The sequence below is a fragment of the Trifolium pratense genome, linkage group LG3 (assembly GCF_020283565.1).
Source record: "Trifolium pratense cultivar HEN17-A07 linkage group LG3, ARS_RC_1.1, whole genome shotgun sequence".
Classification (NCBI taxonomy): domain Eukaryota; kingdom Viridiplantae; phylum Streptophyta; class Magnoliopsida; order Fabales; family Fabaceae; genus Trifolium; species Trifolium pratense.
In genome coordinates this window covers 15340934-15354188 of record NC_060061.1, presented here as the reverse complement: position 1 = coordinate 15354188, position 13255 = coordinate 15340934, and the positions used below count along the sequence as shown (strand labels likewise).

General features: G+C 33.4%; 3 protein-coding genes across 4 annotated transcripts; 2 read left to right on the top strand and 1 right to left on the bottom strand.

Annotated features, from left to right (window-relative positions):
* Nucleotides 1-790: 790 nt before the first annotated feature.
* LOC123918093 (malate dehydrogenase 2, peroxisomal) lies at nucleotides 791-3839 on the top strand. The gene is made up of 9 exons (XM_045970040.1): nucleotides 791-1191; nucleotides 1706-1921; nucleotides 2159-2473; nucleotides 2588-2677; nucleotides 2768-2851; nucleotides 3014-3049; nucleotides 3150-3239; nucleotides 3327-3421; nucleotides 3516-3839. The coding sequence occupies exons 1-9, from the start codon at nucleotides 1117-1119 to the stop codon at nucleotides 3586-3588; spliced, it is 1074 nt and encodes a 357-aa protein (XP_045825996.1). The 5' UTR covers nucleotides 791-1116; the 3' UTR covers nucleotides 3589-3839.
* A 320-nt stretch (nucleotides 3840-4159) lies between these two features.
* Nucleotides 4160-6248, bottom strand: LOC123918092 (transcription factor bHLH18-like). Of its 2 annotated transcripts, none has more exons than XM_045970037.1 (5): nucleotides 6164-6248; nucleotides 5982-6032; nucleotides 5435-5884; nucleotides 4801-5169; nucleotides 4160-4655 (listed from the first exon to the last, which is right to left on the bottom strand). In XM_045970037.1, exons 2-5 carry the CDS (start codon nucleotides 6018-6020, stop codon nucleotides 4557-4559), a joined length of 957 nt encoding a protein of 318 aa, XP_045825993.1. In that variant the 5' UTR covers nucleotides 6021-6032; nucleotides 6164-6248; the 3' UTR covers nucleotides 4160-4556. The 2 variants fall into 2 exon arrangements, with proteins under 2 accessions (XP_045825993.1, XP_045825994.1); XM_045970038.1 differs by having other exon boundaries at nucleotides 5982-6027; nucleotides 6164-6195.
* A 3076-nt stretch (nucleotides 6249-9324) lies between these two features.
* Nucleotides 9325-12907, top strand: LOC123918091 (L-galactose dehydrogenase). Its single transcript, XM_045970036.1, has 5 exons — nucleotides 9325-9624; nucleotides 9701-9929; nucleotides 10658-10957; nucleotides 11709-11837; nucleotides 12422-12907. Exons 1-5 carry the CDS (start codon nucleotides 9464-9466, stop codon nucleotides 12551-12553), a joined length of 951 nt encoding a protein of 316 aa, XP_045825992.1. The 5' UTR covers nucleotides 9325-9463; the 3' UTR covers nucleotides 12554-12907.
* The last annotated feature ends 348 nt before the right edge of the window (nucleotides 12908-13255 follow it).

The following is a 13255-nucleotide window of genomic DNA, read 5'->3' as shown; positions in this document are numbered from 1 at the left end:
TAATATATACTTCAAAGGAACAAAAGTTATTATTTAATTGGAAACGGGGGGCGCGCTAGAAATTTGGGGGGGATGCGCTAGAAGTTTGGAGGAGGGAAAAAAATTGGGGGCGCGCTAGAAATCTAGGGGAGGAAAAAAAATTGGGGGGCTCACAAGAAAATTTAGGAGAAAAAGGAAAAAAAAAATTGGGGGGTACGCTAAGCAAAAGGGGGGGGGGCGCAAGTAATGAGGTAGTATATGGGGGGCGCGCGAGTAATGGATTGTCTAATTTTGGGTTTGGGCTGACCTTTGGTTGACTTTTGGTGTAGGAAGCAAATATGGTGGGTGTAGGAAGCAAGTTTATGCATGGTGCATAAGTTTGGGCTTATGCACCATAACCACACCCAACCTCTAGAGTGTATTTCAAGGTAGTTTGCTCAATTTGTATAGGGTTAAATGTCAAATTTGCTTATACTTTTATCCTTTCTTTATTTATGAATACTTAGTTTGTTGCCAGAGAGAATATTAACGATAGAGAGAATAATATTTGTACTTTTTTTTTTGTTTATAACTCTTTGGTTCCTAGGGGAAAGGGATCCTAGTAATCCAAAGTTCGGCCGCGAGGTAAGTAAAGTCTGACTAAGAAATTGTTCCACCCAGAATCGAACCCAGATTCTCCCGAAATCCGTCTTTTTTGGTGAAGCTCATTAACCACTTGAGCTCAATGACTTGGTTTAATATTTGTACTTAGTCACATCACCTTTTAACACTTTTTTTTTATAAAAAAAATGTTTGCTCATCTATTAAATTTATGTATTTTTTTCGTCAAATTCTTTTTTAATGTGCAATCCCAAATCCAATAGAGGCTATAGTAGTAGTTTAGTTAAAATTCTGAGAGCCACATTCATTTGACTAGGATAATAAGATAAGGGTTCAAAAAACTTGATTCCACACAAAATTCATTTTTAGCTAAAATTACATAAAATGGAAAAAAAACATTAGACATATATATTCTCAATTATTATATTTATTATCCATTCATTCATTATATTTATTTTCATGTTTTTTCACACTCCATACAATTATAACTCTTCAACTTTGGCATACACTCTGTCTCTCAATTATTAGTCCATAGAAATGGAAGCACATGCAGCTGGAGCCAATCAGAGGATTGCAAGAATCTCTGCTCATCTTCATCCTCCAAATTTCCAGGTTTTTTTCACACTACTAGTAAACAACATAGATAGAAATTTCAATGTTCAATATGATTAACTAGAAGTATAAATCATCTTGGTTTAGATATCTTCCTTGCATGATAAACTTGAGATTTAAGTGTTGCAAATTCACATCGTGATTCTTGATATTACAGACAATCACGATCAAATGCAGCCGATTCTAGGATGTTGTTTTTGTTGTTGCCATATTGATGGTTTTAAGGGTTTTAAGGACTGCAACTGGTGTTGGTGGATTTAGGTGTTTACATTTAGTTTATTTTCTTTCGTTGTGATGTGGTTTGTATGTGTTAGTTTTGCGTACTGTGCTTGTCTTGCACTCGGTTACGTTATAAATAAAATTTTGATGTCTCTATTATGGTTGCATTGTAGTTGTAGAGACATCAAAATCAAGAACTTTGATGTCGCGGCTTAAATTGTCAAAATCATGGTGGAGACCTTTTTATTTAAAAAACTGTGTGTATATGAGTTTTATGTTTGTTTTGTGATGACAGGAAGGAGGTGATGTTTCAATTGACAGAGCTAACTGCAGAGCAAAAGGTGGGGCGCCGGGATTCAAAGTTGCAATCTTGGGGGCTGCTGGTGGAATTGGTCAATCTCTTTCTTTGCTGTTGAAGATTAATCCATTGGTTTCAGTTCTTCATCTTTATGATGTTGTCAACACTCCTGGTGTCACTGCTGATGTTAGTCACATTGACACCGGTGCTGTGGTAATTTCTTTTTCATCGACGTTTCTATACAGTTCTATTTAAGATATTGTTGAGTTTGATCTAAAATTGTGTCACAAAATGTTTGGTTGTGTGTCACGTTGATATTTCTCGCGTTCCTATGAACTTTGAATGCGACTTTACTAAAGCAACAGATCCCAGCCGTCACTGTGTGAATTGTTTTAACAATGTTTTAGCTGTTATTATGTTTGAATGATGCAATTGTATTTGGGTTTTTAGGTTCGTGGCTTTCTAGGGCAGGCACAACTTGAGAATGCATTGACAGGCATGGACTTGGTCGTTATACCTGCTGGTGTGCCGAGGAAACCTGGAATGACAAGGGATGACTTATTTAAGATAAATGCTGGAATTGTGAGGACTCTTTGTGAAGGAATTGCCAAGAGCTGTCCTAATGCAATTGTCAACTTGATTAGCAATCCAGTGAATTCCACTGTGCCCATTGCTGCTGAGGTCTTCAAGAAAGCCGGTACATATGATCCAAAGCGACTTTTAGGGGTTACAACCCTCGATGTTGCGAGGGCAAATACTTTTGTGGTAAGAAACTAAGCATAGCTTTCCTCTTTTATCTCATAATTGAATTTCCTTCTTACTATTGTATGAGTACATGCTGGTGTATGTTTTTTTTTTTGTCTTTTTTCTTTCTTGCAGGCAGAAGTACTCGGTGTTGATCCAAGAGAGGTTGATGTTCCAGTGGTAGGAGGGCATGCAGGAGTCACAATATTACCTCTTCTGTCACAGGTTTTGTAGAGGATACTCGATAATTCCTACTTAAAAATATTGATACCGTTGAACAAATCATTAAACCTTCTTCAAAGTTTGTTTTTACAGGTTAAGCCTCCCAGTAGCTTCACTGCAGAAGAAACCGAATACCTGACAAATCGCATTCAAAATGGTGGAACAGAAGTTGTTGAGGTAATGTCATATAAAGTTATCGTCTAAATATATGATTAGAGTAGAATAGGGATAAGCTTATTAATATATTGATAATTTACACTCAACATCATTTATTCCTTCTAAATTTGTTTGGTTTACGACTGATTAATCATAATCTCATAGAAATTATTCATGCTGCAGGCAAAAGCTGGGGCTGGTTCTGCAACACTATCAATGGTTAATAGTTTATCTTAATATTTCTATAGTTCCGAGCATTATCAATTGGTACCTATTGTGTTCCAGTAGAGGGATTAACACAACTTGATTGATTCTGTAGGCATATGCAGCTGCTAAGTTTGCTAACTCGTGCCTCCGTGGCTTGAAAGGAGAAGCCGGGATAGTGGAGTGTTCTTATGTTGATTCTCAGGTACTATTTCAACTCCTTCCCCCCCTTATTTGTGTTCTTCGCCTTCCCTTTCATACCTCATTTAACAGTGACGCATGTCTTCAACAGGTTACGGAACTTCCTTTCTTTGCAGCCAAGGTTCGTCTTGGTCGCGGTGGAGCAGAAGAGATATATCAACTTGGTCCCCTTAATGAGTACGAGAGGTATTACAGTAGTTTATGAAACTGTTTCTTAGTTTCTTATTGGAAGTAATAAGCATGAGGACAAATTAAAATTCTTCTGTTTAATACTTAACAGAATTGGGTTGGAAAAAGCGAAGAAAGAGTTAGCAGGAAGCATCCAGAAGGGAGTAGAATTCATCAAAAAATAAGTCAGATAAGGAAAAATTAGTTTTGTTTTGTCTCTTTACTATATCTATAAAGAACTTGTGTAATAATTCCCATTTCCCTCTGTTCATAGTAGTTTTTTCTTAAGAATAATACTCCTAAATTTTTTGTGTTGTCCATGGCTTAGATGTCGATGATAACTGATATAATATCAGTAAAACCTTGTAATATTTGTAATATATTCTTGAAGTGAAAAACCCTATAATATATGCCATTTTACTATTTCCAGATCAAATTTTGTTTAATCTTCCACTTCTCCATTGCACATTTGACAATACAAAGCAAATAGTAATGGTCACTTTTGTCCCTTAAGATTCTGCTATATCTCGAAAATGACAAATTTGATAGCATTTTGGTGGTATGTTTTGTCTTTGACCACGGCATTTTTGTAGATAATTATCTGCTAAAATCTTTTACGTTTTTCTGTTATACTATTTAATGAATCGTGATAAATTGATGGCATCGATATCATTACTTTTATGTGGCACACCATGTTGAAGTAAATTTCCATACCGACTTGTATTAGGAATATGCAAAAAAAAAAAAGACAGTATGTTCTCACATTACAATTATTTCATTAAAGCCAATCAAACATTATAAGTGTATATATTTTGATACATGCATACTTTGCAGGAGATTTGAACTTACAAGCCTTTGGCAAAGTGTTCAAACTCCATACAACTTTTATACATCAACCATAATTTGTTTGAAACAGAAAGAAACTCACAACACAAAGACCTGTTTGTCAAAGGCACTCAAAAATCCAATGCCCCTTTTAGGAGAGAATAGCCCTAACATGGTCAACAAGTTAACCAGAAAAAACCCTCCGCAAATGAACCATAGAGCATGCGTGGAGTAGACGAGATAGTTGACATTACAGGCTTTGTAAAAAGTAATATCACTGAAAAATTGAAAGTTTAAACACATATATTCTTATGCTTTTCGGGTCTGTTTAGTATGAACTAAAGGAACATCCTCCGATGAAAGATGCAAAAGTCGAGCGTAGGTTTCTCACAAGATCCTTCACTGTCATGTAAAATTCGTTATCCATCTGCAAATTGCACAAGTAATTTCCATATTAATACACAATTGTAGTAATTTAGTTGGTTTATTGAACTTAATTCAATACGTTTAATACTTCTGTTGGTTTATTCGAACTTTCTGCTTTCGGCCAATATAAAATTTTCAAAGATTACCTGGGCCATAATTGTTATATCAAGTGCACAGTTCCCAAATGTCATGACGCTGCTATTGGTGACTTTTAGATGAAGTTTCTCAATTTCATGGATTGTTTTTTCCACAACTCCATTGCTTTTCTCACAGTGAATTCTTATGAGGACATTTCTATCACAAAATCTTGCTTCAATTTCTGGCAGCTCCTCGTCAAAGGGTCCGCCAGATTCTGCAGAAGAATTTTCAACATCATTGCGTAGTTGTGATTTCTTCACAACCACCACAGTTTCCACGTTTTTCTTCATGTTCTGTTCCTCCTCAAGATCCCTCACCTTCTCTTGCAATTTCTTCAAGTACTTGATAGCATCTCCAAGAACAGTAGCTTTGTCCATCTGTTAGTAGTACATTGAAAAATTAGACCACAAATTAATAAATACAGTACCATAATAAACACATTTTCTATATATTCATCATGTGATTAAACACTAAATACTCCAACATCTGTTCAAAATAGATATCGGGTGAAAAAACACAAGTCCCTCGTTAGACAGATTATAAAGTCTAACTAAGCAATTTTCACTTTACAAATTGGTTTTGTAGAGCTGAATTAGGCTCCAAGTAAAATATCAAAATTCGCGACAACAAAATTATGTATACCTTTTGTAGTCCAGGAACAAGGGCAGATAGAGCAATGAAGCGCTGGCTGAGCTTTTCACGCCGCTTTCTTTCAGCTATTATGTGGTCTTGAGGTAGAGAGAGTTTAGGACGTGTCGCTAGCTTTTTGGCCTCAAAGGTTCCTTGAGGTATCATGTCAGAAGGAGCTGTCTTGCTGTTTTGTGGACAAACCATCTCATCCTTAGGCTTCGTTAAACCAAACTGATTTACGTGATTCAAATCGACAAATGAAACAAGATTCGGGTACGAAACAAATTGAGTATCTAGTTTCGGAGCAGTTTCAACTGAAGTTCTGCGATTAAAGTTTGGATAAATATATGAATGGTGGTGTAAAGTGTCTCCAAAAGCAGAAGCTATTGGAAGTGAGTTAGACTCATCAATAGAGTTCAAATGCCACTGATGAAGACATAAAGAAGGATCCTCCACTATTTCCTGCAAGATCAAACACATGCTTTCATAATGTTCATGAAAATTTCACATATTTTCCTTGTACCTTTATTAGATTATTTGCAAAAACTATATATCTTACCTGATCAGGAAACCCTCTGATGAATGAAATATTCTCCATAAGAAAGCTAACCTTGAAATCAAAAGAGGTCAAGGTAAATATCAGGTATCAAATCAATTAAATTATTCAGCTCATGCACTCAAAGAGTGTAACATTCTTAATGATGAAACAATATAAATATTGATATAGGAAACTAAGCTTACTCATAAACAAATGTGTAAGATTTCAGTATTTCTTAATGCTCATTAATGTATGTATCCTAGCTTATATATTTGGTCCTAAAATCACTGTATCCCAAAACTTAAAACAGTAACATGCTCACGGGTTTTGTTGTGAATCAGCTTATACACCCTAAGATATACCTATTATTTCTCTATCAAGAAAAATTGACATAACATTTTTTTATTTTTAGAGGCTCACAAATTTACATATCTAACTTCTGTTGTTTTGTGGACTTTTTGGAAGGTGTTCATCAACAAGTCATTGAAATAGCTCACAAATGAAAAGGACTATTCTTGATTAAGTCCTCCTCAACTCTCATCTCAATTTTTCTTAGTCAATGATAACTTGCCATTATCAGTAATAAAGTTAATTAATTAGCTAACCTTTTGCTATTAACAAACTATAAAGAAATTGCCTATATCAGTAGATATATGTCATAAAAAATGCCAATGATTATTGATTGCAATTTCAAAATACCAATATATTTATTTCGGAAAATGTTGTTTGTCGTGAAACACATTCTCACAAAATTACGCGGCAGTATGTGATTGGTTCTTTAAACCTTATCATTATCTTACAAGCCGATTTTGTAAGGATGACTTCTTAACACACACCTTCACGCCCAACATTATTGGGTTTGGTGCGTGAATATAAATAATGGGTAGCTCGATAGCGGATGGCCTAACAGATCTTGAAAAAACTCTAATATCATCTTAAAATTGTAAGTTGGGTTAACTCAACCTTACAAAACCAGTTTGTAAGGTGAGCATCGTCTCTTACTTATAAACTCTTGTCCAGGCCAACTCACACGAATTCCAACATTGACTCTCCCTTTACAAATTGTACATTGTACACGTATTAATTCAAGCACTTTTTGATCGAATTCTTCCTACCAACTAAGCTAAGCTTAATGGCTTTTTAGTTTCCTAACTCGTGCTGAAAACTATAACATTTTTGCAAATTATACTAATTAAGTCGCTTTAGTGAACCTGCTGTAGATTTGATGAAAATTTTAACATCCAGTGAAAGTGTGGGCCATTGAACAATGAACATGCATATATTATATCAAAATTTACGCGCATTAACGAAATAATGTTTCAAATTTCAATATTAAAATGGTTAGTAGTACTTATATATATGGTCGTTTGGTAGGAAGTAAGAAGAGAAATGTTGTGTAACAGTGAGATGGTTGTGTCCTCCAGTTTTGTTCAAGCTGGTTTGCAATTATTTGATCTTGTGTTTGCTGGAACAACTCAGCTTATACAGTTACCTAGCTACAAACCTAGCAAAACGTGTATACTGTAATTTTTTTGATCTTGTGTTTGCTGGAGCATATAGTAATTTTTTTGTGTTAAACCTCTAGTTCTCAAGAGACGGAGGTCCGGTAATTCAAAGTTCGGCTGCGAAATAAGTAAAATCTGATAAAAAATTATTTTCATCAAAAATCGAACTCGAGTTCTGCCCCACAATATTCGATATATTTGCGAATATAATTTGATCCAAAAATGATAAGAATTTGAATTAAGTAAATTGTTATGAGTTCAAACTTTGGCTTATAGGTAAGGAAAAAATTTAGTTGAGAGGAAAGAATCGTCTTATATGCTTCACATATTCTGACGGAGATCAATTGCCGTTGAACGGAATGAAAACTTCCTAAAATAAAAAAATAATACAACACACAATATTGAATTCAACATCTTATATTTTTTTTATATTAACCTTCTGGTTTTCAGGAGTGACCAATAATTCAGATTTCAGTCGCGAGATAAGTAAAATGTGACCAAGAATTCAATCATGAGATAATAAAAAAAATCGCTGGCTAATAATAATAATAATAATAAAAAGTACCCTTTTAAATCACTACTTTATGCCAAAATAGTTTTGAGTCATCATTTGAGAAATTAGTTTTCATTTTCTTGAAAACTCTATTATGAATTATATGATTTTAGAATATAAAATTCAATTTAAAGTATTTTTAAAATTGACTTTAGTAATTTATCTAAATATTTTATTTTGTATAGTTTCATAGTTTAAAACAACGTTTGGCATTACATGTTAATGATGTGGATATACAAAAAATGAAAACATATCCATTACAAATCTGATTATATTAAAATGAAGTAATAAAGGAGAAAAATGTAAGTTTTTATTAGAATGGGGATGAGAATGAAATTTAAGGTTCTATCAAGGAATGAGAGTACAATTTTCTCCAATATAACTTGTATATGAGAAGAGTGAAAGTTTAAACATCTCTCAAGGAAGAAGAGTGTAATTTACTTTATTTTTTATTTTGAAAAAGAGAATCCAAAGTAATATATATTTGTGTGGTTCAGATTTTGCATTTCAAAATAATTAAAAATGCATAAAAAAATTGATATATCATTAAAACACAGTAAAAAATCTCATTAAAAACAACTTCAAACGATACAAATTTATAACGACATACAACAAAGGTTAACATAAAAATATAAAATTTAGATAAAAAATATAAATAAACACAAATGAAAATTAAAATAAAAAATTTGCATTCTAAAATCCGAAATTTTTTAATTTATTTGTTTTTTATTTTGGAAAATATATTTCGAATTATTCTAAAAGGCAAAAAAGGAAGGGAGAAATATAAGGTGTGTTTGGTAGGTCCAATAAACTAGCTTATAGCTTATTGGACTAACTTATAAGCTTGTTCGAAAAAATAAATGTGTTTTGTAAAAAGTTTTTCTTATTAACATATAGCTTTTTTTGAGATGCTATTTCAAATAGCGTTTGAGCTTATAGCATATAACTTTTTACGGTTATTTCCATTTCTAACCTTTAATTTAATTTTATTATTTTTTATAAATTAAAAAAAAATACACACTAACATGCATGTCGTGCCCCTCTTGGCACACAATCTCTATTTTTTTATTCGCAACGAGGATGGCATCTAAGACCTTATACATAGTGCCCAACTCATTCATCAATAAATCAAATATAGTGGCTTAACATGCATGTCATTTTATCTCTTTTTATACGTATTTATTAATCATTTTAAAAACTAATTTTATCAAAGACTTTAATTTAAATCAAATAACTTTTTAGTTATCGGCTATAAGCTAACATTTCGTATCAACTAAAGATAAAAACTATGCACATGCATGTCCTTGTATCTTAATTTTGCCAAACTGGTGAGAAATTTCCACAACACTGTACCCAAAGTACAAATGATACTTATCCAAGAAAGTTCCTCAAAAAAAAAAAAAAATACCTATTAATCTCTTGCGTAAAAAAAAAAAAAAACCAAAATGGAGTTAAGGGAGCTTGGTAGAACCGGACTGAAACTAAGCTCCGTCGGGTTCGGAGCTTCACCTCTCGGCAACGTCTTCGGTTCCGTTTCCGAACAACAAGCCAACGCCTCCGTTCGTCTCGCTTTTCAATCCGGCATCAATTTCTTCGACACTTCACCGTAAGCCACAAAACACCTCTCTTTTTTTCTCTTTTTTCCATTTTCTTCTAATTTAACAATTTTTCGAAAATTGAAGCTACTACGGAGGAACACTGTCAGAAAAAGTGCTCGGAAAGGCATTGAAAGCGTTGAACGTTCCGAGAAGTGAATACATTGTTGCAACTAAGTGTGGAAGGTACGCTGAGGGTTTTGATTTTAGTGCGGAGAGAGTGACGAGAAGTGTAGATGAGAGTTTGGAAAGGTTGCAGCTTGATTATGTTGATATTCTTCAATGTCATGACATTGAATTTGGATCGTTAGATCAGGTCTGATTTTCCGCCTTAATCATTCATTACATTTACAATTGTAGCATAATCAGATTACCAAATTGCATGCATATGATGTGACATTAACAAAGTTTGTTAGAATTAGTTAATTAATTGTTAATTATATTAGACATATTCATAATGGTAGCAATGTAGAAACTGAGACTAAGGGCCGTTTGGATTTAGCGTATTTTTGAGCTTATGAAAATAGCTTATGCAAATAAATAAAGCTTTGTGTTAATTCATAAGTTTTCACAATCAAAAGTTGTATCTTTATAAGTTGTTTTCTCATAAACTACATTTAAAAATCTTATAATAATGCATAAAAGCTTATTTATTTGCATAAGTTATTTCGCATAAGCTAAAAAATAAGCTAATCCAAACGGGCCCTAAGGGCGTGTTTGGATTGGCTTATTTGAACTTATCTGCTGATATAAGTTTTGTGAGACTGTTTGGGAGAATAACACACTATTTTAACTAAGAGTGTGTTTGGATTGACTTATTTGAGTTTATCTACTAGCATAAACATTTAAACGACTTTTTTCTGATAGTTTATGAAAACAGTTTATAGATTAGATGAAAACATTTTGATTTTATTTTATCTTTTATTATAAAAATAGCTTATACATAAGTACTTATTATATGATAAAAGCTTAATTCAGTTGTTTATCTTACTAGGGTCTACTTTAATGGATTTTGAGAAGTGCTAACTGTTTGGCTTTGTTCAGATTGTTAATGAGACAATTCCTGCACTCCAGAAACTGAAAGAAGCAGGGAAGACTCGTTTCATTGGGATTACGGGACTTCCTTTGGAGGTATTTACTTATGTTCTCGATAGGGTTCCACCTGGAACATTGGATGTCATACTTTCCTATTGCCATCACTCTATCAATGATTCGACCTTGGAGGATATAGTGCCCTATTTGAAGTCCAAAGGTGTTGGTATTATAAGTGCTTCTCCATTGGCAATGGGTCTTCTCACTGAGGCTGGCCCTCCCGAATGGCATCCGGCTTCACCAGAACTTAAGGTCTTGTCTTATTATTATTTACTAATAACAATAGAAATTTGATAATACTGTATCTGTTAGACTGTTACCATGAGACCCAATTTTAGTTCACATTTTGTAGCAAACATTAAATAAGAACCTTAGTTTACATGTTATGATCACACCTCAGTCTCAGCGTTCCCTTAACGTAAGCCAGTCTTGAGTTTGATTGTGAAAACCAAATCATGCGTGTGTGAGTGTCTGTGTGTGTGTGTGTTACTAAACTTCTTGGCCACCGGTATTTATCTTATAGAACATGATAATGTTACTCGCTGTATAAGATCTGAATTCTGAAAGTATTTTATATATGTAAATGAGAGGAAGGAGAATTAGTTCTGCCAGTGTGAAAGACAGACAACAATAAAAGAAAATTAAGCATTGAAATTTGAAACAGAATTTGCTTATGGCAAAGAAACTCAAATTACTGGTTATAATATTCGAGAGTAGTTTAATAGAAGACAGAAATCAATGAATTTTTTTATTTGATTGGTCACATTAAGAAAAGATCCCCCAAATTAATTAGCCAACCTACTGATTTTCCCCCCATATGACATATTGAACGAAATGATCATGGCCTTCAATCTTTTGGGGAATTGCCTACTAGTACTAATGATGTTCCAAGACATTTTGAACAATGTCTCTCATGAATATCTTTTTTCTGCTTATGATCTGGTATATTACATATTTCTTCGAAAACTAAACTGGTTCTGTGTATTTTATTTGGAATTTGCAGTCTGCTTGTAGAGCTGCTGCTACATATTGCAAAGAAAATGGAAAAAACATTTCAAAGTTAGCATTGCAGTACAGCTTGTTAAATAAGGAAATCACATCGGTGCTTGTCGGCATGAAATCTGTTGAACAGGTTCTGTTTCATCTTCATAAATTGTCATATTTAATTGCATTCAACTATTTTCTGAAAATCTGGGATTTGGTGAATAATGCATTAAGCCTTGCTCTAAAGCTTTTGTATGTATTAGATTGGTCTATCAGTTAGTTACCTCTCTCTTTGTTGCTTTCACTAAGGCATATATGGGCATTTTCCTTTGTAAAATATGCACATATTTCTTCTATCTTTTTCATGCGCTCTAATCAAAGAACAAGTCATGAGTTTGAAAAATTGTATGCTAATGCAATATTTGTTCACTTGTGTCCTTTCTCATACTCTATCAACAGTAGTATGAAAAATGGGAAATTCCTTGCATAATCCTAGTGCGCTCAGATCAATAATGTAGTATTCACACAATATTAATTAATGATACAGTCACAGATGATTAACCACTATAATTAGTACAGTAATATATGTCAATAGTGGGGAGCTGGGTGCACTAGGCTTATGCAACAATGTTCATGCAAGAGTTTCTCATATCTCAAGAAGGATTTGTGTGATGTAGAGTTGTAGACCAATAATTTGATAAGGATAAACTTTTCTAAATTGAGAAAATATAGGTGGAGGAAAATGTTGCTGCCGCAAGGGAACTTACAGCTTCTGGAATCGACGAAGAGGCTCTGTCAGAAGTTGGAGCCATTCTAAAGCCTGTCAAAAACCAGTCATGGCCTAGTGGAATCCAGCAGAGTTGATCCCCTACTGCCGACACTTCCTATCAAGACATCCCACAGTTGTCTCATTCCGCTAAGAATGTTACTTATTCCTATTCAATAAGAGAAGTTAGATCCACTGTCCAAATTATTTTGGCTTGTTTAGAGTGCTGAGATGTTTTTGTGCCCGTCTCCTCAGCTGCTTGGGAGTAAGGTCAATTGGTATATATAGTAAATACAGAACATCTCATAGCTCTGATGTTTTGAATAAAACTAGTCATGTTTGATTCCATCTGTCTGTATCATTTAAAAGTTCTTCTACTACTGTTGTAACTTGGCATTCTAATTTTTTTATTGCAGTTTCCAATTCATAAATAAAACATCAAAATAATGACATTTTATGTGTTTATCTCTATATTTTTATTTTATTTTTTACTTTTTACTTTACATTTTAAACATTTCTAAAATACACATAAAAAATCCTTGACAACTTATTCGACAAGAAAATTATGTCCAAACATCATTTTTCACTGTAATTTTATTGATATGCATCATTGTTATTTTCTACGAAATACTATATTTCTAACAGTGAGTTGGATCAGAATCTAAATCTCTAAAATTGGAAGGCCTAAATTTAAAAAATGTTTAGGAATTTAAAAGCAATGAGAAAATTGCTCACGGTATATAGTAGGTTTTTATCCCAAGTAACTAGGTGTTTGTTTTACCTAGCATTTTTAATTAGTA

Bases quoted from the DNA above. Each gene is read 5' to 3' on its own strand.
- LOC123918093 (XM_045970040.1), top strand. From the start codon at position 1,117: ATGGAAGCACATGCAGCTGGAGCCAATCAGAGGATTGCAAGAATCTCT. The intron at 3,050-3,149 runs GTTAATAGTTTA...TTGATTCTGTAG, and splicing joins GTTCTGCAACACTATCAATG to GCATATGCAGCTGCTAAGTT. The intron at 3,240-3,326 runs GTACTATTTCAA...TGTCTTCAACAG, and splicing joins GTTCTTATGTTGATTCTCAG to GTTACGGAACTTCCTTTCTT.
- LOC123918091 (XM_045970036.1), top strand. From the start codon at position 9,464: ATGGAGTTAAGGGAGCTTGGTAGAACCGGACTGAAACTAAGCTCCGTC. The intron at 9,625-9,700 runs GTAAGCCACAAA...CGAAAATTGAAG, and splicing joins AATTTCTTCGACACTTCACC to CTACTACGGAGGAACACTGT. The intron at 9,930-10,657 runs GTCTGATTTTCC...GGCTTTGTTCAG, and splicing joins AATTTGGATCGTTAGATCAG to ATTGTTAATGAGACAATTCC.
- LOC123918092 (XM_045970037.1), bottom strand. From the start codon at position 6,020: ATGGAGAATATTTCATTCATCAGAGGGTTTCCTGATCAG. The intron at 5,170-5,434 runs GTATACATAATT...TACTACTAACAG, and splicing joins TTGTTCCTGGACTACAAAAG to ATGGACAAAGCTACTGTTCT. The intron at 4,656-4,800 runs GTAATCTTTGAA...TGCAATTTGCAG, and splicing joins ATATAACAATTATGGCCCAG to ATGGATAACGAATTTTACAT.